A 24,655-nucleotide genomic window follows, 5' to 3' on the forward strand; every position below is an offset into this window, starting at 1 on the left:
ATATATAAGTGATGAGCATTTGTGGATATGTGAGGCAACATATATTCATTTGGGTTTACCACTTGGATGCACATATTGAGTAAATCATGTCCATAAACTCTGAGAAGAGCCCAGAGTAGTATAAAGAGCTCTAGCTTGTCTAAGCTGAAGAGAAGCTCTGCCACTTGGACCTTATGACTGATAATATCCAATGTTCTTGGAGCTGATCAGTAACTACATGAAGCCTGCAGTTGACCCTAATGAGAAAATCACAAAGGAGAACCCCTGGTTTGGGGAGAAAGTCAAATCTTTTTTGACAAGTAAATATAACATAATATATATATATATATATATATATATTTACATATATATAAATATATTCATTAAAAATCTATTTGTATATATAACTTTCTTGACAAGTAAATAGTTATATCATAGTAAATACAGTATATATAAATATATAAGTATATTCATTACATATATTTGTATATACAACTACATAAATATATTTACATATATTTATTATATATTATATATTTATATATTCATAAAATATATATTTACTATATATTTATATATAACAGTTATAACTATGCTATAAATATATGTGTGACATATATTAAACATATAGTTATAAAGAGAGATAATACAGTTATGCATATTTTATATATATAATATAGTTATATATGTTTATATATATATATATATATATATAATTTGGCACTACTGGAGATTAAATGACTGCCTCATCATGTGACATCAAATGATTATATGCCCAAAGCTGCTCATTTGAACAGTGTCAGGTATACATAGCAATACTCCATCATCAAGTAGATGTACTGTATATAAAATTGTGATCAAGCAGGAAATAAAACCAGAAACTGCTCACTGCTTGAGCAGTTAGCTCCAACTAGAATACTACTCCAACTAGAATACTACTCTTTATAAGGCTGAATTATAGGAAATTTATGTTCTATACCAATGACCAATATATGATGTGCTTTCCCTGATAGCCAGAATATATGAATTCAAGAACCAAGGTATAAAAGAGCCTGGTAACTCAATATTATATCTAATGATTCATTGGTAAAGTATTCTTCATACCTTGTGACACTGGATTATGTTTTAGAGGTCTAAATAAAAAAGTAAAAATGGTTCCTACAAAAGGACCCAACAATTGTTTCATGAACCAGAGGTTGAGATTTCCACCTGGCGGAGTTCTTTTAAAACTCTGCCAATGGCAAAAAAGGGGGCTCCTTGTAGGCTGGAGCAACTGGTCTCTGGTTGAGGAAAACAGAATTTAAAACACAATGGCAGCAGAGAAAATTTTATACGGAAGCCTGGGGTTGCCTGGTATTACTGAGCAACTAGTATAAATAAATAGCATACTATAGACAACTCAGGAAACAAGACTATCAAAAGGCCAAATCCTTCAGGGGTGATGAAACCCTGGGTAAATCCAACTAATTGAGGACAAAGGGAGAATGTAATTGGCAACGGAGGAAGACAGTCAATACAAATTGTGAACTTATAACCACTTATAACTGAAGGCCACTAAAGGTTATTTTTTTCTTCGTGTGTGTGTGTGTGAGAGAGAGAGAGAGAGAGAGAGAGAGAGAGAGAGAGAGAGCGCATGTGTGTATGGGTAGGATATTTTGGCAGTGGCTTTCTTTACAATTTAGTTCATGAACTGCAACATATCAAACTAGAATTGTGATGGAACTAGCAAAGGCATGATTATCACATCATCACATAAAGTCATATATTACATGAAATGATTGAGACTTTGACTCCTTCCTTTTGAGAAGAGATCTATAGAATTTTGTTTTTATAGAGCTTTGGTACATTATGTTTTCAAAGTACATTGTTTTTGCTATCGATATTTTGGGGAGGTTTGAATAAGGGAAAAAGGGAATACACAATGTTGAATAATAAAAGAGTACTCTATAGCAGACATATTGGAGTAACCATTTGAGTATTCTTCAAGCAAGCTTCTTGTGCTAAAGCAACTAAAACTATTTCTAAAAGTCTCTTTCAGAGAGGGTTCTGGATATAATTTAAATTTTCCTAATCAGTCAATCTTATATAAGACATAAAATTATTTGGAGTCAAAGGCAGGTTGTAGGGCATGCTTTTTGAATAATGATACAGTTTGTAGGAGATGCAGCAGGATTCTGGAACAACTATAGTGGAAGAGTCTTCCTGATTCAGGAAATGCCTGATGATGACATGATGATGAAATGCTATAATTCTGGGGACTGACAGCTTTGGAAATTTCTATTTCCTTGCTGCCTCAATTATGGCAGAAGCAGCAGCAACCATGATTCTGTGGTATGGTTTACAAAAAGAGATTTTAAGATAGATACTAGAACTGTGCTTAATGCTAATAGTGACTGAAAAGATAAAATTACCAGTAGAAAAAAAAAAAAAAACACTGAAAAGAACCAGAGAGTCAAGAGTTTGTGAAATAAAAATTCAAGGAAAATGAGCTTAAGAGCAGAATGAAGATGAATACTTGAATATATAGTTTAACAGAATTTATGCAATCCAAGGAATGAACAGAATCTTGGAAACATATGTGACAATATAAAAAAAGGTCTATCATAAGCATAATAGGAATCCAGAAGAAATGGGACAGAATAGGCAGAAAATATTGAAGAAATAAAATATTTAAAAACTTCCAGAATTCAGTGAAAGACATAAATGTTGGGGATCCCTGCGTGGCTCAGCAGTTTGGCGACTGCCTTCAGCCCAGGGTGTAATCCTGGGTACCCGGGATCAAGTCCCACACCAGGCTCCCTGCATGGAGCCTGCTCCTCCTCTGCCTGTGTCTCTGCCTTTCTCTCTCTCTCTCTCTCTCTCTTTCCCCCATGTCTCTCATAAATAAATAAAATCTTTAAAAAAGACATAAATGTACACAATGCAAAATCTCAATGAACTCCACACAATAAGTATGAAAAAAAATGCCTAGGCATATCAGAGCCAAATTCCTGAAAATCTAAGATAAAGAGACAAACTTAATAGTATCTAGAGAAAAATTATACCTTCTATTTAGGAAACATAATTCAAATAACTGTGGAATTCTCATAAGAAATTATGATAGGTAGAAGAGGCTGGATTGATACCTTTACAGTGCTGAAAGGAAAAGAAATGTCATCTAGCGTTCTACAACTAGTAAAAATCCTTCAAGAAAGAAGCTAAAATATTTTCAGATAAAAGCAAAATTAAGAAAATGTAACCAGTCAAACCATAGTATTAATAAAAACTGAAATTAATTTTTTCATGCTTAGTGTAAGTGATACTAGTGGGAAATTTGAATATTCAGGAAGAAATGAAGGGTATCAAAAATAGTAACTGAGTAAATATAAAGGATCATTTTCTCCTTAATTTCTTTAAAACACATATGACAGCTTAAAGTTAAAAATATATATAATATGTCTTGTATATGGATGTGATACATAGGACAATGAGAGTATAAGAAATAGAGGCATAATCCAGTTATCAATTTATTACCTCTCAGCTCCCAGTTCACCTGTCAAAATATGATCTTCCATAATACACAGCATTCTTTAAAGCATCTCTCCTCTATATGAGCAACATATTAGGTTTCTCAGTGGAGGATGCTGAAGGGGCATTATAGGTAAAAGAGGTTTTCCTCTGTTTTTTGGATGTTGCACAATGAGTGAATGGTATGGGCATGAAGACATCTGTCAGAGTTCAGCCCTCCACTGCCCATCCAGAACTTTAGGTCTCTTGGAGACCTTGTAAACTTAGCCTGGCCTGGCATAACCCTCCCATGATCCTCTCTACATAGAAACTGGCAATCTGAAGTCTTCCTGCCCACTCCTATAGGTATCAGGGTGGCTCACCTGCAGCCCAAAGTGTTCCCACCAAGATGCCACCTCCCTTATGGCTTTCCTGTGACCTGGAGGGTCAATCTCTCTGCAGCCCCCACTGCACTGGACACTGTGCACTCTGGACATTCACTCCACTGATTGTTGATTACCTGAACCCTGGTACATAAAAATACAACATATTGACATTTGTGGTGTAGCTAAAGAAGTTCTTAGAAGCAAATGTATAGCTTTTAAATACTTATGAAGGACATAAAGAAAAGTCTAAAATCAAAAGTAATTGATCATTCACCATGTCTTGTCTTAATTTATCTGGAAAGCAGAGGTTAAGTTTCCTTTGAGATTCTTAGAGATTGCATGCTTGGGGGATCAACCAGCAAGGACTTTTGCAACTTGATCATGTTTAAATAATACCTTTTTTGATTTTATATATGAATATATAAATAAATCTAAATCTCTCTCTTGCTCACACATGCTCTATCTATAGAAAGATATACATATTATATAGTTAATAGAATTGCATAGTCAACACAATACTACTATGTAATTCTGGAACCCCAAGAAGAAATTCCATTAGCAACATCTCTCTATTCTCTATTCCCTCAGTCCCTCATTCGCTGGAAGCCACTAATCCACATTCTGTCTCTATGGATTTGCCTATATGGACACTTCATATAATGGAATGATATTACACTGTATGTGGTATTTGTGTCTGACTTCTTTCATTTGGAATAATTATTTCTTCAAAGTTCATATATTTTTGTAACATATATTAGTGTTCCATTCCTTCTAAATGCTAAATAATAGTCCATTGTATGGATATATCACTTTTGTTTATCCACTCAACAATTGATGGGAGATTTGAGTTGTTTCCATGTATTAGCTAATAGGAATAATACTTCCATGTACAAGTTTTTGGGTAGATATAGATTTCTAATTCTCTTGGATACACATTTTTGGAGTAGTATTACCTAATAACATAACTCTGAATTTAACTTCTTGAGGAACTGACAGTTTTCTAAAGTGATTGTACCATTTGATATCCCTAATGATTGCAATTTTTCTATATTTTCAATCTGCATGAACACTCGCTCACCCTACCTACCTTCCTTCCTTCCTTCCTTCCTTTCCTTCCTTTCCTTCCTTTTCAGCCATCCTACTGGGTGTGGATTTTCACTGTGGTTTTGATTTGTACTTCCCTAATTTCTTGTAATTTTGAGTATCTTTTCATGAGTTTATTAGCTATTTGGATATCTTCTTTACAGAAATATCCATTCAAATTCTTTAGCTATTTTTAGTAGGTTTATTTCTTTATTGTTGAGTTGTAAAAGTTTTTTTTATGTAGTCTAGATATAGGCCCCATATCACATATATAATTTGCAGATATCTTCTCCCATTCTGTGGAATGTCTTTTCTCTTGATGGTATCATTAATAGCACAAAAGTCTGTCTACTTTTTTTTCTTTTGACACTCGGGTTTTGGTGGCATATCTAAGAAACAGATGCCTAACTCCAGATCACAAATATTTACTCATCTGTTTCCTTCTCAGAGTCTATAGTTTTATCTCTTTAGGTCTATGATCCATTTTGAGTTAATTTTGGTAGATGGGCCATTTGCATGTGGATGTCCAGTTGTTCAGCATCATTTGTTGAGAAAAGGAATTTATTCCATTAAATTGCCTTGGCACCCTTGTTGAAATCAACAACTTACTATAAATGTGAGGATTTACTGATAGAGTCATAGTCCTACTGTATTAATATATATGACTCTCCTTAGACCAGAACCACAACGTCTTGATTGCCATAGATTGCAGTAAGTTTTGAAATTAGGACACGTGAATCTTTTTTCTCAATTTTTTCTCTTTTTTTAGGGTTAAAGATGTACATGCATCACTAATATTAGATAAATCAAATGGTATTTAACAAAAGAATAGAAGAAAAGAGGTTGAGTGCTCACAAGTTCACAAATGAATTCTATGAAATAAATGTTAAGAAAACAACTTCAGGTCAAAGGTATATAATCATCACTGAACAAGTGACAAATATTGGTATGTGGAAGGACTGCCTATGGATATGCATTAGAAGACTGAGCCATTTCTTCTATTTCCATTTTATCTATTCATATAACTACTAATGAATGAAACTAAGTAAAACCAACTAAAAACTAATGGAATAATCAGAATTATGCTGGTTTCTTCTGCCTAAAAATTTAGACAAAAGAGTTGAGATACTCCATCTAGTATCCCAACAACACTGATCATGACATTTTCCATTTTTAAAATTGAAGCAAGTGACACTCAGAAATGTTAAGTTCACATTGTGAGAGCCAGAGTCTAGCATTAGATTTAAATCTTTTTTTTTTTTTTAAGTTTTTATTGTCTCTGCTGCCAGTGAAGTAAAACCTACATGAAAGTGTGACACTGGAGTAGCAGAAAACAATATCAATATAAATATACTATAATGTTTAAGCTTTTATTTTGCATTGTGTACAGTGCTCAGTGTTTACATACTATATGAATTAATCCTTAAAAATCACCTTATGAGGAGGTATAATCTCAATTTAAATAACAGGGACCTAAGTAACTTGTTCAAAGTTAGATCAAATACACATAAGAATTAGAATCCCCTTGTGCTGTTAACTACTGCATTCTCAAAGCCATCATATCCCAATCTCTCATGAAGGCATAAAAATTTGGACAGCCCCCAGGAACATTTATGGAAAATTTGCAACCACTTTCCAGATTCTGAAAACAATGTTTATCAATTACCACAGTGAATTAAGGAAACACAATTGCTAGACTGTGCACCATCAATTTCTGTTAACAGACCAGCACTGGACGCGTAGGGGAAAAGAGACTCAGATATACAAGGACACATGGTATCAGCCCTAAATCTGGGTAGACGATGCACTAAGTGTTCCCTACTTTCTAAAGTATCTAACATTATATTTCACCTGGCATGAATAAAGGGCCCTGCCACTCCCCTAGCTCTTCTGGATCAGAGCAGGAGCTCTCCAGGATCAGAGAGCTGTTCTGTGCTGTAGAACAGCGCCTGCTATACAAAGATCTTAAAACTTCAGTGCATTAAGAGTAAAGGTTAACAACCCAGACTCCATTGGAAGTAAATCATAAAAAAAAACTTTCAAAAGCTCTCATTTATATGAAAAAGTATAGATATAAAAGTAAATACATTACATAGTTTAGAGTAAAAGTTACTGCTGCAAGTAATTAGATGAAATATTTTTTTTTTTTTTACACAGGCAGGTGAAACAATTTTATTTCACAGTTGTCTGTAAAACCACAAAGACACTATGTTCTTCATATAAAAACATTAGTACAGATAACTATACTTTCTAGAAAATGATTATATAGACCCTCTCAAAGAAAAATGCACACCATTATATGGTTCAGACAAGTTACTTGGGAAAAACACATCTGGACCGATTCCTAAAACATACCAGAAGACCACGCCACATCTTTTGGTTCAAAGTATAGATTACTGTCATCAGTAAGGGCTCCTGCATTCTTACATATTTGATAATACACATACAGACTGGTTTGTGACTTAATGCTCCATTGGTTCATCAGCCTTTTCTGCAGGTTCATCAGCAGGTTGAGCAGGCTGTGCCTTTCTCTGTGGTCTTTCTTCAAGACCTTCCAGGAACGGAGATACATCATCATCATCATCATAAATCGTAAACTCCAAGTCTTTACCAACAATTCCAATGGAAACATTCTTTGTAGTTAGGTCCTGTTCTGCAGGAAGTGTCTCTCGTAAGGCACGCAGACCATGTTTAACCAGTTCATTCAAATTGCATTCCATAAACCCAGACATATGTCTCTCCAAGTAAGTACGAGCTGATTGAGAACGGGCTCCAATGGACATGGCTCTACAGTCAAAATAGTTGGCAGATGGACAGGTTTGGAAAATGTGAGGGCCCATATCATCATAACCAGCAATGAGCAGTCCAACACCATATGGTCTCCAGCCATACCGTTGTGTTGGTATCTGGGTCTTGCTTCCAATTAGAGATACAAGACGAGACACAGGAAGAGGTCTGTCAAAAACAAATCTGGAATCCAAACACTCCTGGCGCATAAAATTACATAACAGTCTAGCATCAGCAGTAAGTCCCGCAATTGAGATACCAATATGGTTATCAACATGAAGAATTTTCTTCTGATGAGCTGCAAGCTCTGACTGTGCTCTCTTCAATGCAACCAACACTGCATGGGTTTTTGATTTCAGACCAACTGTGGCTGAACCTTGTTTGACAGCTTCCATTGCATATTCAATTTGATGAATCCTGCCCTGAGGGCTCCAAACAGTGACGTCATTGTCATACTGGTTGCGAAACATGGTTCCGGCGCGGGTCCCGCTGCGGCCTCCAGCAGAGGTGGCGGCTTCAGGAGCGCGGCCCAGATGAAATATTTTAAAAATAACTAGGTGTATTAAGATTCTCATGAAGTAGCAAATTATTCATGAAAAGCCATGCTTCTAAATAAGACATGACAAAATTAAAGCTATCATAGCCTAAAGTAAATAGTTATACATTCATTCATTTCTTTATAGCAAATACTGAGTGTAGTCCATGTGCCACTGACTGAGCTGGTCCCCATTGTCACTCAGATTCAATGAAGAATAAAATAAGATTACTTTAGCTTCAGTAGTTACTTCTGCTTATGATTGGCAAGATACTTTAAAAAGCTATCAAAATGCAATCCAGCTTGATCCTGGTGTGAAAATATACTTTCCAAAAGTTAAAAATGCGATTCTCATGCTAATTTAGAGTGAATACATGTCAAAAGTGTATTTACATTATTAATGACAGTAAAGAACATTTGGGAACTGAGTGGATTTAAAGAAAAAATATGAGAATAATACTGTTATGTTAGATAAAAATCTGGTTAATATACTACAGGATAAACCCTAAACAACCTCTACTTGTGTGTGTGTGTGTATGTGTGTGTGTACAAAATTTTTGTGTACAGAAATCATTTACATCTATACCAGCAGGAATTATGGGTTAATATGGAACTTCACAAAATCAGGGATATGACAAAATACATCCTCAGACATCTAAATAATCCTTGGGTTAGCCTGTTAATAATGCCCTAAATTGTCAAGATAAGCAACCAACATTTTGCCTTATTTATAGGATCTAATGTCTCTTAACATTAGGTAAGGTAAATATATTAATTACTGAATTCTTCAGAAAGAAAAGGGGATTCTCAGAGGCCAAAAGAAAAAGGGGAAATAAAAATAAGATAAAAATCAGACAATTAACTTTCAGAAATGGATACGCAGAAGTTGTCTTGTTGGTAAATAATATTAGCTGCACAGGACTCTCAACTAATGCCTGGATCCTTCCAAAGTGGGAAACAGTCTAATATTCCTTAGGTTAAACTTAGAGAGCTAAAGTATTAATGAAAGATGGGCTGATAAACATCTATGTCCCAGCAAAAAAAACTTCCAGATTAGTAATTAGGATACCAATAGTAGGACTAGTAATAGTCCCTCTAAGAATGTGCAAAGCCAGGTAGGTCTCTGTTGAGTCTGCAGTTCAAACTTACACTACCAAGTACTCCAGGACCCTAAGTTGAGAAAGTAAGCTAACTTTCTCTTTGCAACTGGAAGATGCAAATACAAAACCACTTTTTTTCAGCTTTATTGAAATATAATTGGCATATGATATTAAGATGTACAATGATGATTAGAGAACTTATATGTTGTAAAATGATTACACAACAGTGTTAACACAGCCATCGTTTCACATAATTTCTTTTTAAGATGTACTCTCTTAGTATCTTTTAAGTATATACATAATACAGTATGATTAACTGTAACTGCCGAGCTGTATATTAGATCCACAGAATTTATTTATCTTATAACTGGAAGTGTGTACCCTTTGACTAGTATCTTCCCATTTCCTATGCCCCGCAGAGTTGGTAAAACACCATTCTACTGTGAGTTCAGCTTTTTTAGACTCCACATAGAAGTAATATCAACAGTATTTGTCTTTCTCTGACTTATTTTTTACATGATGCTCTCAAAGGTACATTTGTGTTTGGTAAATGTCAGGATTTCCTTCTTTCTTAAGTTTGAGTAAAATTCCACTGTATGTATATATATATACCGCATCATCTTTATCCATTGACCTACAGATAGACACTTAAATTGCTTCAATATCTTGGCTATTGTGAATATGCTGCAATGAACATGGGAGTGCAGCTAACTCTACAAGAGCCTGACTTCCTTTGGATATATATACCTAGAAGTGGAATTGCTGAATCTTATGATACTTCTAACTTTATTAATTTTCTGAGGAACCTCCATTCCATTTCCCATTGTAGCTGCACCAATTTACATTCCCAGTGCACAAGAGTTTCTTTTTCTCCACATCTTCACCAACATTTGTTATATCTTGTTTTTTTTGATGACAGCTGTTTTGACAGATGTGAAGTGGCATCTCAATGTGGTTTTGATTTGCATTTCCCTGAGAATTAGTGTATTTTTAATGGACTTCTTGGCCATTTGTGTATCTTCTCTGGAAAATGTTTATTCAGTTCCCTTGCCCATTTTTAAAATTGGACTATATTTTTGATAGAGCTGTTAGAGTTATCTATCTTCTCCCATTCTGTAGGCTGCCCTTTCTTTTGCTGATAGTTTCTTTTGCTGTGCAGCGTTTTTGTACAATGAAGCCCCATTTGTTGAATTTTGCTTTTATTGCTTGTGCTTTGGTTTTTGTTTGTATGCTTTGCAGGTGCTCAGGCCCAGTTCCATCTCTACCTGTCTTTTTTTTAATCAAACTATAGTTGATATACAATATTATATTAGTTTCAATTATTATATTAGTTATATGACTATATAACTATATATATTTAGTTATATTCACTCTATAGAACATAGTAATTTCATATTTATATACATTGTGAAATGATCACAAGTCTAGTTACCATTTATCACCAGTTTTTACAGTATTATTGGCTATAATCCCTATGCTGTACATTATATCCCTGTAACTTATTTATTTTATAAATTAAGATTGTACCTCCTAATCACTTTCACCAATTTCCTCCAGCCTCCAGCCCTTATCCCTTCTGATAACCATCAGTTTGTTCTCAGTGTCCATGAATCTTTATATTGCTTCATTTGTTCATTTGATTTGCTTTTTAGATTCCATATTTAAGTGAAAGCATGTAATATTTGTATTTCTCTGTGTGATTTATTTCACGTAGCATAGCGCCTTCTACATCTATCCATGTAGCTGCAAAATGGCAAGATTTCATTCTTTAACAGCCAACCAATATTCCATTCTACACAAAGGTTGTTCTGTATCTTGACTGTTGTAAGTAATGCTGTGATGAACAGAGTGAATATATTTTTTCCAATTAGTGTTTTCATCTTTTTCAGATGCATATTCACAAATGGTACTGCTGAACAATACAGTAGTTTTATTTTTAATTTTTTAGGAACCTCCTCCATTCCATTTTCCATAGTGGCTGCACCAACTTAACACTCCCATCAACAGTGCCTAAAATTTGCCTTTTCTCCACATGCGTGCCAACATTTTTTTTTTTTTGTCTTTTTGATGATTGCCATTCTGAGAGGTGTAGTAATATCTACTGTGGTTTTGATTTGAATCTCCTGAATGATTAGGGATTTGATCATTTTTCCATGTGCCTGTTGACCATCTGTATTTTTTTTTGAAAAATGTCTAAGTCCTCTACCAATTTCATAGCACATTTTTTTTTTATATTCAGTTGTAGGAGTTCTTTGTATATTCTGCATGTCACCTCCTTACTGAATGTATCATTTGCAAATATCTTCTCCTATTCATTCAGTTACCTTTTTATATTGTTGATAGCTTCCTTTGATGTGAAAAAGCTTTTTAGTCTGATGTAGCCACATTTTAAAATTTTTGCTTTTGTTGTCCTTGACTGAAGAGACAGATCTAAAACAGTATTGTTAAGATTAATGTTGAAAAACTTTCTGCCTGTATTTTTTTAGGGGTTTTACAGTTTTAGGTCTTATATATTTAAGTCCTTAAGATAATTTGAGTTTATTTTTGTGGTATAAGAAAGGGTCCAGTTCCTCCTTTTGCATGTAGCTGTCAAGTTTTCCCAGCACCATTAACTGAAGAGACTACCTATTCATTCTCCAATATATATTCTTGCCTCCTTCATCAGAGATTGACTATATAAGCATGGGCATATTTTTGGGCTCTCTATTCCACTCCATTGATCTATGTGTTGGTTTTTATACCAGGATACTATTATTGAATATTATGGCTCTGTGGTACAGTATGAAATCTGGGAGTGTGATACCTCTAGCTTTGTTCTTTCTCTAGGATTTTCTATGAATAGTACCATGTCATCAACAAAGACTGACAGTTTTAGTTCTTCCTTTCCAATTTCAATGTTTTATATTTTTTTTTCTTGCCTAATTTGCTATGACTACAAATGCCAATGCTATGTTGAATACAAGTAGAGAGAATGGACACCCTTGTCTTGCTCCTATCTTAGAAAAAAATAAAAAAGCCTTCCATTTTTCACCATTAAGTATGATCTTAGCTGTAGAATTGTCATATATACCCTTTATTATGATGAGGTATGTTCTGCTATAAACACTTTGTTGAGAGTTTTTATCATAACTGGAATGTTAAATGTATTTTTTTTCTGCACCTATTGATATGATCTTATGATTGTAAACTTTGGTTTTGTTAATGTGCTGTATCACTTTGAATGATATGTAGATGTTAAGCTATCCTTGCATCCCTGAAATAAATTTCATAATATCATGTAGTGTGATCCTTTCAATATATTGTTAAATGCAGTTTGCTAATATTTTGTTGAGTTTTACATATATGTTCATCAGGATATTAGCCTATCCTGCACTTTACTGAACTTGTTTACCAGTTCTAGCAGTTTTTTGGTGGAGTAGTTAATATTTTCTATACGGAGTATCATATTATCTGCAAATAGTGAAAGTCTGACTTCTTCCCGGCTGATCTGGATGCCTTTTTCTTTATGTTGTCTGATTGCTGTGGCGAGGACTTCTAGTACCATGTTAACAGTGGTGAACATAGACATCTCTGTCTTGTTCCTAACCATAGAGGAAAAGCTCTCAGTTTTTCATATATAGCCTTTATGATGTTGAGGTATGTTTTCTCTAAACCTACTTTGTTGAAGGGTTTTATCATGAATGGATGTTGTACTTTGTCAAATGCTTTTTTTTTTTACATCTATTGAAATGATCACACCTTTTATATCCTTTATTTTATTAATGTGGTATATCATATTGATTGACTTGTGAATATTGAACTACCCTTGTAACTCAGGAATAAATCCCAATGACTTTGTAAATATTGTTGGATTCGGTTTGCTAGTGTTTTATCAATATTGTTTGCATCCATGTTCATCAGGGATATTGGCTGTAGTTCTCTTTCTTAGTGGAGTCTTTATCTGGTTTTGGTATCATGGTAATGCTGGCCTCACAGAGTGAATTTTGAAATTTTCCTTCCTTTTCTATTTTTTGGACTAGTTTGAGAATAGGTATTAAGCCTTTTTTTTTTTAAGATTTTATTTATTTATTTATTTGTGAGAGAGAGAGAGAGAGAGAGAGAGAGAGAGAGAGATAGAGATAGATAGAGAGAGAGAGAGAGAGAGAGAGGCAGAGACATAGGCAGAGGGAGAAGCAGACTCCATGCAGGGAGCCCAATGTGGGACTCAATCCCAGGATCATGCTGAGCCAAAGGCAGACATTCAATCACTGAACCACCCAGGCATCCCAATTATTAAGTCTTCTTTAAATGTCTGGTAGAATTTTCCTGTGATGCCATCTGGTCCTGGATTTTGTTTGTTGGGAATTTTTTGATTACTGATTCAATTTCTTTGCTAGTTGTCAGTCTGTTCAAGTTTTCTATTTCTTCTTGTTTCTGTTTTCGTAGTTCATATGTTTGTAGGAATTTAACCATTTCTTCAAGGTTGTCCAATATGTTAGCATATTTGTTGTTGTTAGTTCTTCATAATATTCTCCTATAATTTGTTAGCATATTTGTTGTTGTTAGTTCTTCATAATATTCTCTTATAATTGTCCAATTTGTTAGCATATTTGTTGTTAGTTCTTCATAATATTCTCTTATAATTGTTGTCCAATTTGTTAGCATATTTGTTGTTGTTAGTTCTTCATAATATTCTCTTATAATTGTATTTCTAATGGTGTTCATTGTTATTTTTCCTCCCTTTTGTAATTTTACTTATTTGGGTCTTCTCTCTTTTCTTCTTGAAGGTCTGGTTAGAGGTTTATCAATTTTATTAAAATTTTCAAAGTATCAGCTCCTGGCTTCATTGATCTATTCTGTTGTTGTTGTTTTTTGAATTTCTATATCACTTATTTCTGTCCTAATCTTTATTATTTCCTTCCTTTTTCTGGCTTTAGACTTCGTTTTTTTTCTGGCTCCTTTAGGTGTCAGGTGAGTTTATTTGAGATTTTTCTTGCTTCTTGAGGTAGGCCTGTATTGCTAAATACTTCCCTATTAGGACCACATTTGTTGCATCCCAGAGGGTCTGTTATTATTTGCTTTAAATATTTATGTGCTCCCTATGTTTGGTACATGAACATTTACTAGTATTCTCTTGTTGCATTGACTTTATCATATATTGCCCTTCTTTATCTTCGGTTGCAGTCTATTTTGAAGTCCATTTTGTGTGATACAAGTACTGCTACCCCAGCTTTCTTCTGGTTTCCATTTGCATTGAATATTTGTTTATGTATCTTCACTTTCAGTCTGTATCTTTAGATGTGAAGCAAGTCTCTTGTAGGCAGCATACAGAAAACACATTTTTTTTTATCCATTCAGTCACCCTATGTCTTTTAATTGGAGAATTTAAGTTAATCCATTTATATTCAAAGTAATTACTAATAAGATTGTAATTATCCTCCTTTATTCATTATATTCTGGTTGTTTTATAGTTTTCTGTTCTTTCTTTTGTTCTCTTCCATTGTGGTTTTGTGCCTTTCCTTAGTGGTATATTTGGATTTCTTTTGCTTTATTTTTTGTGTATTTTTTGTGTATTTATTTTTGTGTATAGGTTTATGGTTGTGATTACCAAGAGTTTCATGTATAACAGCCTGTGTGTGTGTGTGTGTGTGTGTGTGTGTGTGTGTGTATCAGTGTATTTTAAGTTCACGGTTCCTTATTTTTACACACATTAAAAGCACCTTTTAGCACTTTAAATATATATACAATGCCATTCCTTCAGGCCTGTACTTTCTGCTGAGAAATCAGCTAATAGCCCTTACAGAGGTTCCCTTGCATATAGCTAGTTGTTTCTCTCTTGTTCTTTGTAAGATTTTCTCTTAACTTTTAACATATAAATATAATGTGTCTTGGTATTCTCTTTGAAACTCCCTGTACTTCCTGGACCTGTACATGTTGCCTTCCCCAGGTAAGGGTAATTTTTAGCCACTACTTATTTCTTGAAATAAATTTTCTGCCCTTTTCTGTTTTTCTCCTTCTGGACACATGCAATGCAAATGTTCACATATCCGATGCTATCCCAGAGATTATGGAAGAGCCAAGGCTGTGGAGCGGCTGGGGGTGGGGGTCTATTTCTGAGAAAAATGCCATTCCAGTTTTATATGGATTGCACTGAATCTGCAGGTAGCTTTTAACAATTCTTCCAATCCACCCAAATAGCCAGAACAAGCTTCAGGAAGCACAAAGCTGGAGATACTACAATCCCAGATTTCAAGCTATATTGCAAAGATATCGTAATCAAAAAAGTATAGCAGCAGCACAAAAACAGACACATAAGCAGGTTGAAAACCCAGAAATAAAGTCATGCATATCCAGTCAATTTACAACAAAACAGGCAAGAATACACAATGGGGGAAATAGACAGTCTCTTCGATAAATGGCACTGGGAAAACTGGACAGCTAGCTATATGCAACAAAATGAAACTGGACCACTTTCTTATATAATACACAAAAATACACTCAAAATGTATTGAAGATCTACAAGTGAGACACAAAACCACAGAAGTCCTCAACAAAAACATATGCAGTAATCTCTGGAACATTGGCCTTTGCAATGTGTTTCTAAATATGTCTCCTTAGTCAAGGGAACCAAAAACAAAAACTATTGGAACTATACCAAAATAAAAAGCCTTTGCACAGCAAAGCAAACAATCAACAATACAAAAATGTAACCTCCTGAATGGGAAAAGATATTTGCAAATGATATATCTGATAAGGGGTTAATAATCCAAATATTATAGGACTTATATAATCCAACACACACACACACACACACACACACACAACCACAAATAATCTGATTAAAAATGGGCAGAGGACCTGATTAGACATTTTCCAAAGAAGACACACAGATGCCAACAGACACATGGAAAGATGCGAAACATCACTAATAAGCAGTGAAATGCAGTCAAAACCACAGTAAGACATCACCTTACACCTGTCAGAATAGCTAATATCAGTGAACATTTAAGTTGATTCCATATCTTGGCTGTTATAAATAATTCTGCAATAAACATATTTCTATATACCATGAAATATTATTCAGGTATAAAAAAGAATGAGATCTTTCCATTTGCCATAACATGGATGGACCTAGACTATATTATCCTAAGTGAAATAAGTCATACAGAGAAAAATGCCGCATGATTCCACTTACATGTGTAAACTCAAAAAACAAAATAACAAACAGAAATAGACCAATAAATATAACGAACAAACTGATGGTTGCAGGGGAGCAGGGAAGGACAGATTGAGTAGAATAAAAAAATCTTCCTATCAATGAATATGGGATATTTTCCCATTTATTTTTTTCTTCAATCTTTTCCATCAAGGTTTTGTACTTTTCAATGTGCAGACCTTTCAGTTCCTTGGTTAAATTTTTCCTATTTTATTGTTTTTTTTAAAGAATTTATTTATTTATTTGAGAAAAAGAGTGTGAAAGAGATAGCATGAGCAGAGGGGGAGGTGTGGTGGGGGAAGCAGACTCCCTGCTGAGCTGGGAGCAGACCTTTCAGTTCCTTGGTTAAATTTTTCCTAACTATTTTATTGTTTTTTTAAAGAATTTATTTATTTATTTGAGAAAAAGAGTGTGAAAGAGATAGCATGAGCAGAGGGGAGGTGTGGTGGGGGAAGCAGACTCCCTGCTGAGCTGGGAGCCCAACTCAGGACTTTATCCCAGAAACATGAAATCATGACCCGAGCCAAAGGCAGACACCTGACTTGAGTCACCCAAGTGTCCTGATTGTTTTTGATGCTATTGTGAATGGGATTGTTTTATTTCTTTTTTAAGACATTTTTTGTTAGTGTATAGGAATGCATCTGATTTCTGTAGAGTGATAATGTAGTACTGTTTTGGATTTTCTAAATATAAGATCATTTCATACCCAAAGAGTTAATATTTACTTCTTCCTTTTCCATTTGGATGCCTTTTATTTCTGTTTATCTACTTGCTCTGCCTAGGACTTCTAGGACTTTTGAATAGCAAAGATGAGAGTTAGCACCCTTATCTTATTCCTGATTTTAGAAAAGCTTTCAAACTTTTACCATTAAGTGTGGGCCTGTCATACATGGCTTTTATTATATTTGAGTTATATTCCTTCTATATCCAATTTGTGAAAGTTTTTAAGATGAAATGATATCAAATGTTTTTTCTGCATCTGTTGAGATGATCATATTGTGTTTTACATTCTATGAATGTGCTGTATCACATTTACTGATTTGTGTCTGTTGAACCATTCTAGCATCCTAGGAATAAATCCCACTTGATCATGGTGTATGATCCTTTTAACGTGCTATTGAATTCAATTTGGTAATATATGTTGAGAATTTTGCATATTTAATTATCAGTGATATTGATTTGTAGTTTTCTTTTATTGTAGCATCTTTGGCATCAGGGTGTGGTAGCCTTGTATAATGAGTTTGAAAATGTTCCTTTTTCTTTGACGTACTCCAAAACATATTGGCATTAATTTTTTTTTATTTTACTCAGTTAACACTCAGTATAATATTGGCTTCTGGAGTAGATTCAGAATTCAGTGATTCATCACTTACATACAACAACACTCAGTGCTCATCACAAGTGCCCTCTTTAATACACATCCCCCACCTGGCCCATTTCCCACCCACCTCCCTCCACCAACCCTCTAGTTCTCTATCCTTAAGAGCTCTTATGGTTTCTTTCCCGATTCTTCCATAAATATTTGGTAAAATTCACCAGAAAAGCCCTGGCAAAACCATCCAATTTTTCAGAATATCCACAGATAAAATTCAGAGAAACATGGGGTAATATTAAACTTGAAAATAAGCCATCATCTGTTAAACAGCATAATAAATTATAATTATAATAATTATAATTAAAATAAATAATAATACAAATCTTTTTAAAAACCAAAGAGTGTAATAAAGAACAAGCTTGGATCTCCAGATACATCAGGTATTAATTAGGCTCATCAAATAGCTATGAATGAAATGACAAGGGGATTTGAAAATATGAAAGCAACTAGAACTAAGAAATAAAAAATTCAAAGTTAAAAATTCAGTGAATGAGAGAATATCAGATTTGTGACAGGTAGTGGGAAAAGTCATAAGCTGGAGATGGATATAAAGAAATCTTAATGTAGGAGAGAAAACAGAGGTTAAGAGATTTAGACAATAGAATGAGAAGGTATAATATGTGTTTATACAGAGTTTTTTTTAGAGAGACACATCTGAGAAGAAACAATATAGAAAAATATAAAGGAAGAAAGTATTCTGGGCTTAAGGAACAACAAGAACTTCTCTTTCACAGATAAGAGAAGCATAATGTATACTAACAGAAAAGAAAAATTAGACTGGCAACATAATTCCTCAATAGCAACAGTAAAAGTCACAGTCTTTGGTATATTATCTTTGAAATATTTAGAGAAAATATGCATTAATCTATAATTGTATATTGTATACCTAGCAGAACTGCTCTTCAAGAACAAAAGAAAATAAGCCATTTTGTAATGAATAAAACATGAGCTAATTCAATGCTTCTAAAGCCATACTGAAGGTTAAAACAAGAGGAAAATGGTCCCAGGAATATTTTATTATTTGGTATTGTGAAAAGGCCTGTTTCCTTTGCTAATGTCTGTTTTGAGGTTTTTTTAGACATACTTTTATATTTCATTTTAATCTACATCAAAAGATACATTCCGAAACTGACGTTTGTTGCATGTGTTAGTAAAACTAGAATGCACAGTGAGAGGGAAAAAAAAAAAGGAAAAAATAAGGTTTCAGTCTCCAAAAGTGCATAATAAAAAGCTAACTCAAAAGTAATCAGAGGGACCCCTGGGTGGTGCAGTCAGTTAAGCATCCAATTTTTGGTGCCAGCTCAGGTCATGATCTCAGGGTTGTGAGACAGAGTCCAGCATCAGGCTCGGCACTTAGCATGGAGTCTTCTTAAGACTCTCTCCCCCTCTGCTCCTCCCATTCATGCTCTCTCTAAAATATATATATATATATATATATATATATATATATTAAATGTAATCAGTGCATGAAATAAATAAATGAAGGAAAGAAAGAAAAGCAGATTAACATAAAAGTTATATACTGTGACAATCATAAGTTCTTTTTTTAAAAGATTTTATTTATTTATGCATGAGAGACACAGAGAGAGGCAGAGACACAGGCAGAGGGAGAAGCAGGCTCCCTGTGAGGAGCCCGATGCAGTACTCAATCCCAGAACCCTGGGATTACGACCTGAACCAAAGGCAGACACTCAACCACTGAGCCACCCAGGTGCCCCGAAAATCAGAAGTTCTTGAAGAAGAAAATATAACAAATGAAGCAGAATAAATCCTCAAAGCTCAAAGTAATCTTCCTAGAACCAAAAAAGATCGGATATAGAAAACAGAAGGACTTCTTCAGGTTTTAAACAAAACTGATACACTGAAACCAACACACACACAAAAAACATATCTAGGAAATATTAATCCCAAATTTTAAAAAGAAGACTCTTATTATTCCCTAAGGCACTGTTAGACCTCTTTCAGGAAAATTATGAACCAAATTTTAGTTCTACATGATCACTTATAAGCATTTCCCACATCATAGGTTACTGTACTCACTGGGGGAAGAAAAGGGCAAAGTGAAGAAAACTTGGATGGAAAGAATCTGGAGTGTTCACTGGTTAATCATAATATTCACATCAAACTGAATTAAGTAGATTAAGGGATTAAGTTTTTTTTTAAACCCCAGAAATAATAACAGAAAATAATACTAATATCCATTAGGATTCTGGGCAGGTCATAATTTTTCTAAGTTTTGAGAACTAAAATGAATATGACAAAGAATATGAAAAGTTTAAGCTATGGTGCCAAAACATTAACTAAAAAAAAAAAAAGTGTGGAAAAAAACCTACTAATCTGACAAAAAGAAAACCCCACCAACAATGGTGCTAATAAAAAAAAAAATTTAAACCAGTTAAAACATTACTGAACACCTAATAGATTAACAGCAAAAAAACATTAATGGGCATTTCACAGACAAGTAAACATAAATAGTAAATACATGAAAAAAATCTTCTATACCCCAAAATAAGGAAATAAACAATTTTAAAAAGATTTCACAATTTCAAAAAGATTGTATTATATTTATTCAATTGGAACATAATATTTAAATAATATGAAAGAATAAAAATACTGTATATTTACATTGAAATTTTATTTTATTTTTAAAGATTTTATTTATTTATTCATGAGAGACACACAGAGAGAGGCAGAGACATAGGTAGAGGGAGAAGCAGGCTCCATGCAGGGAGTCCAAAGTAGGACTCAATCCTGGGACTCCAGGATCACGCTCTGAGCCAAAGGCAGATGCTCAACCGCTGAGCCACCCCGGCATCCTTGAAATTTTATTTTTTAAACTGCTAAATATCCAACAATGTGGGAATAGGTAAAATTAGGTTGCATCCACTAAATAAATATCACAAACACAATTATGTAATAACATAAAACACTGACATTATAATATACAGTAGAAAGTATAACAAAATAAAGGTATAAAAAATATCAAGTGATGGTTTCACAAATAAGTAGAAAAATATATGTATATTTTCTAAGAGCAGGGAGGAAATTTTAAGTTTCTGGAGAAGAAGGATTGTGAAAATTAATTCAATTTTACAGTTGTATTGATGTTGGTATTTGTTTAAAGAAAACATGAATTAAGAAACCAATTATACTGATATAAATTTAACTCATATATTATTATACTTTAATGAGACACATCACTTTTTTACCTTGTGAAAAGATTTGCAAAGTAAAGCTCCTATGTTAAAAGATCCTCTACTGCTTTTCAGATATGATCTAAAAGAAAATTAGTGACTCTAGAAAAGTTTACTGTATAGCTAATTTTAAGCATTAATATCAAATGAAAAGGCAGTAAACATAAAAGTACCAAAATATAATGAATATCCTGAAACAGAGGCTATGGAGCAATATAAATTGTCCAGACGTATGGCAATCATATTTTTTTTAAAAAGGCCCCAATAACACTTTGAAAAAGTCTTGATCTGTTAGCATCGATGACTCTGTTGACAGATACTAAGGAGTAGTTTCTTACACTCTTGTCTAAGGCTAAGATATCTGCAATCCATGTGCAATGCAGTTCAAGTCAGTAGCAGTACAATAAGGACAGTGAGCCAAACAGACCTGCTTGAGAAAGAAAGAGAAGCACTACAGAATGACGCACTAAAAGACATGGTAAGCCACGCACATATGGGATCTCTCACCTGATACCTGGGCCCTAAGAGCTAGTCTGTCTGCATCATGCTGGACTATAAAAAAAGAGAGAGAAACAAAATAATTTTTGAAGAAGAATCAAAAAAAAATTAAGAGTAATAGGAGGAAGATTAGAGAAATAAGATTTTATGGTATATAAAGGCTAATAATTGCCTTCTCTATGTGGCAAACTTCCTTCAGATTTATGGGGGATGAAAGGAGCACAGGCAAAGTCCAGAGACAATATGACTTGCCATCAGTGACAAGCAGAACTTTGGTCAACAAAGGTATAAACAGAAAGACAAAGACAACTCTGATGAAGATTTGGTATCAGGCAGCTCAGGCCACCCAGAATGTAAGAAGTGAAATCCAAGGATCCTAAACTCAAGGATGGTCCTTGCCACTCATGGAACTTTCTTATTTCTATCCTCACAGAGAGTTTCATCTTTCAAAAGGGTACAGCAGAGAAAGACAGGTTCCGTCAAGTTTCTTTCTGGGGACTTCTCTGAACCTAATCTGGAGTTTTGTTTTGTTTTGTTTTTCCAGTACCTCACTTAAACCAAGGATAACATATGTACACCTGAGGACAGAATTAAGCTATAGGTAAACTGTTGGTAAGCAAGAATAGTTAAGAAAGTAGGAAAAAACCAAAACATACACATAGATCCAGTGTCTTTCAGTAGTGAATACAAGATGAGTCACAGCTTCACTGAATCTGAGTGAATCTTACAGATATAACATTGAGCAAAGCAAAGCAAGACACTAAAGAATAAAAGTTCAAAAACAGACAAAGCTAAACTATGATCTTGAGAAACACATACGTAAGTGATAGAACTATTTCAAAAAAAGGAAGTTATTAGCATAAAAGTCAGAAAAGCATTTAGAGAGAGGGTTACACTCGTGTTCATTTTTAAAATATTTGTTAAAAATATTTAATATATTGACAATAGATGAAAATATATTTAATAATATATTAGCAATATATGTATGAATGTGTGTGTAACAAAGGACTTTTCTCTGTACAAGTTATATTTTGCAATAAAGAGGTTTAATAATTAATAATGCAGTCATCCTACTTTTGTAAACACATAAGGAAATGACAGATATTGAGCTCAGGAAGTTATGGGTCTTTATAAAAAGAGTAATCAATAAGAAATTTGGTAGAAGATTCAGGCCTTCACCACATTCAACAATGGGTTTTCTGGCGAGGTGATACTGAGTGCTGTTCTAATGAGGAGAATAAAAGCAGGAATCCTGTCTAGGAGCAGAATCCTAAGAAACTACATGGAAAAATAAACATGTATAAACATGTTCAAATATAATTTGAAGCTCAGGGACATGTTCTTTTGGCTTCTCAAACACATTTTCCTCATGGTGTTAGTGTTATTTCACCTAGATACTCCATTGCCCCCTCCCCATCCTACAGAGAAAGGCAGCAACTGAGGACTTGTTTACAGCTGGGTTGGGGCCCAGCTGTTTCTAAGAGCCCACCTATCTTTTCATCAGGACTCTCTGTATATAGTCCCTTGTACTTTTTACAGCTGGGAAAACACAAGAAAAACAAATGATGGTGATTATAGAAACAGGAAGTAATGGTGGCTTCTCTAAAGTATCAATAAAGTATCTTTTATGCATTGAAGATGCAGTCAAGTCAGAGTCTGGGGTCAGGGGCTTCCGCAGTGTGTGCAGGTACCCAGCAGAGAATGCCTGAGAGGCCATGTCGGGAGAGTGGTTTGGAAATGCCTCAGGATGATTTCCTCTGACTCCCAGGGCTTGATTTGATTTTGTTTCTCATCCTCTGGGTCTTCGTTTTTCTTTGGTCTATGGGCTGATTTCTATGAAGCTGAGGCAGATTTATTGTCCACCAGAGGCCAAAACTAATTTCCAAATGTGCCCTCACTATATACAGCACTGGCTCAGAGCCCTTGAGGGCATCTCCTTAATACCTTTTATGTCACTTCTGTTGAACACTTGAAGTATGGAGCTAATATTTTATGACCAAGACATTTTTATTAACAAAAAAGGGTTACTGATTCTTTTTTTATTGACATTTTAGACTAGGAAGTTCTCTTTTTCTTATTTATAAAAGTTTGCTTTGTTTTGCCCTTGATATCTACTTATTCTAGAGTAACAACTGATCACTTATTCCTTTTCATTCTTAAAATCTCTAATATCAATCTTGCTGTCTTCATCTAGGTAGTGTCAATTTTATTTTCTCCTCCTGACTAGTATGTAGCAATGTATGTTGTTTTTCTCCCTTGGAGTGGCATTTAACTGAAAGTACAATGTAACTTCCTAAACAATGAAAGTAGCTATATTAAACTGAAACACTACCCTGCCTACATGTTTTAATTCTCTACCTGGCTTTTTATTCAATATCTTATAAGTAGATACTTTAAATTATTATTAATAGTATTAAACAATTAAACTGTCACTGGCAATTTTTGAGCTTAACATTTTTAATTTCAAAACTGATTCATACTTAATCCAATCCAGTTTGATTCTGTTATTAAAAATACTAAGTCAAAGCTTCAGATCCAGTAAGAGCCAAAGATGGATTATTAATGTAAGTACTCTAACGACTTCAATTACACATTTGAACAGTTTAATTCTTAAATGATGTTCTGAGTTGCAAACGGACTGTAATTGTGAATACCACTGTTTGGAATATTCTGTTGTTTAATGTTCAATTCCAACTTGTCCTGATGAAATTCTTGCCATCACCTGAATGCCACCATCATTATATTTATCTTTTAAAGACTACATTTGCTTACCCCCTTCAGGCTATAAGTCAGCCTAATTCTTTTTCATACAAAATCAAGGACACTACAAAGCTAGAGACTACAGAGAGTAAAAAATAAATATTAACTTTGTTCTTTAGGCACCATTATACTTCTGGGCATTATTATATGAATATAATGGTTATTATGTCTTTAGAATATTCATTAGAACTTAAACTCCTTTGAAATACATAAATGAAGAATTCTGTGGCAGAAACTGCTTACCTGATCACCGAATCACTTCTCTTTTCCTCCAAAC

The 24,655-nt window shown here is 34.1% G+C and overlaps 2 protein-coding genes across 3 annotated transcripts in view; both read right to left on the reverse strand.

Annotated features, from left to right (window-relative positions):
- MEI4 (meiotic double-stranded break formation protein 4) overlaps positions 1–24,655 on the reverse strand; it is a 203,481-nt gene that overhangs the window by 64,978 nt on the left and 113,848 nt on the right. The window lies entirely within an intron of this gene.
- LOC121495609 (proteasome subunit alpha type-1-like) lies at positions 7,101–8,215 on the reverse strand. The gene has a single exon (XM_041763425.1). The coding sequence runs from the start codon at positions 8,189–8,191 to the stop codon at positions 7,397–7,399; it is 795 nt and encodes a 264-aa protein (XP_041619359.1). The 5' UTR covers positions 8,192–8,215; the 3' UTR covers positions 7,101–7,396.

Source organism: Vulpes lagopus, chromosome 1, assembly GCF_018345385.1.
Source record: "Vulpes lagopus strain Blue_001 chromosome 1, ASM1834538v1, whole genome shotgun sequence".
Classification (NCBI taxonomy): domain Eukaryota; kingdom Metazoa; phylum Chordata; class Mammalia; order Carnivora; family Canidae; genus Vulpes; species Vulpes lagopus.

Excerpts from the sequence above, each read along its gene's own strand:
- LOC121495609 (XM_041763425.1), bottom strand. The coding sequence starts at position 8,191 with ATGTTTCGCAACCAGTATGACAATGACGTCACTGTTTGGAGCCCTCAG.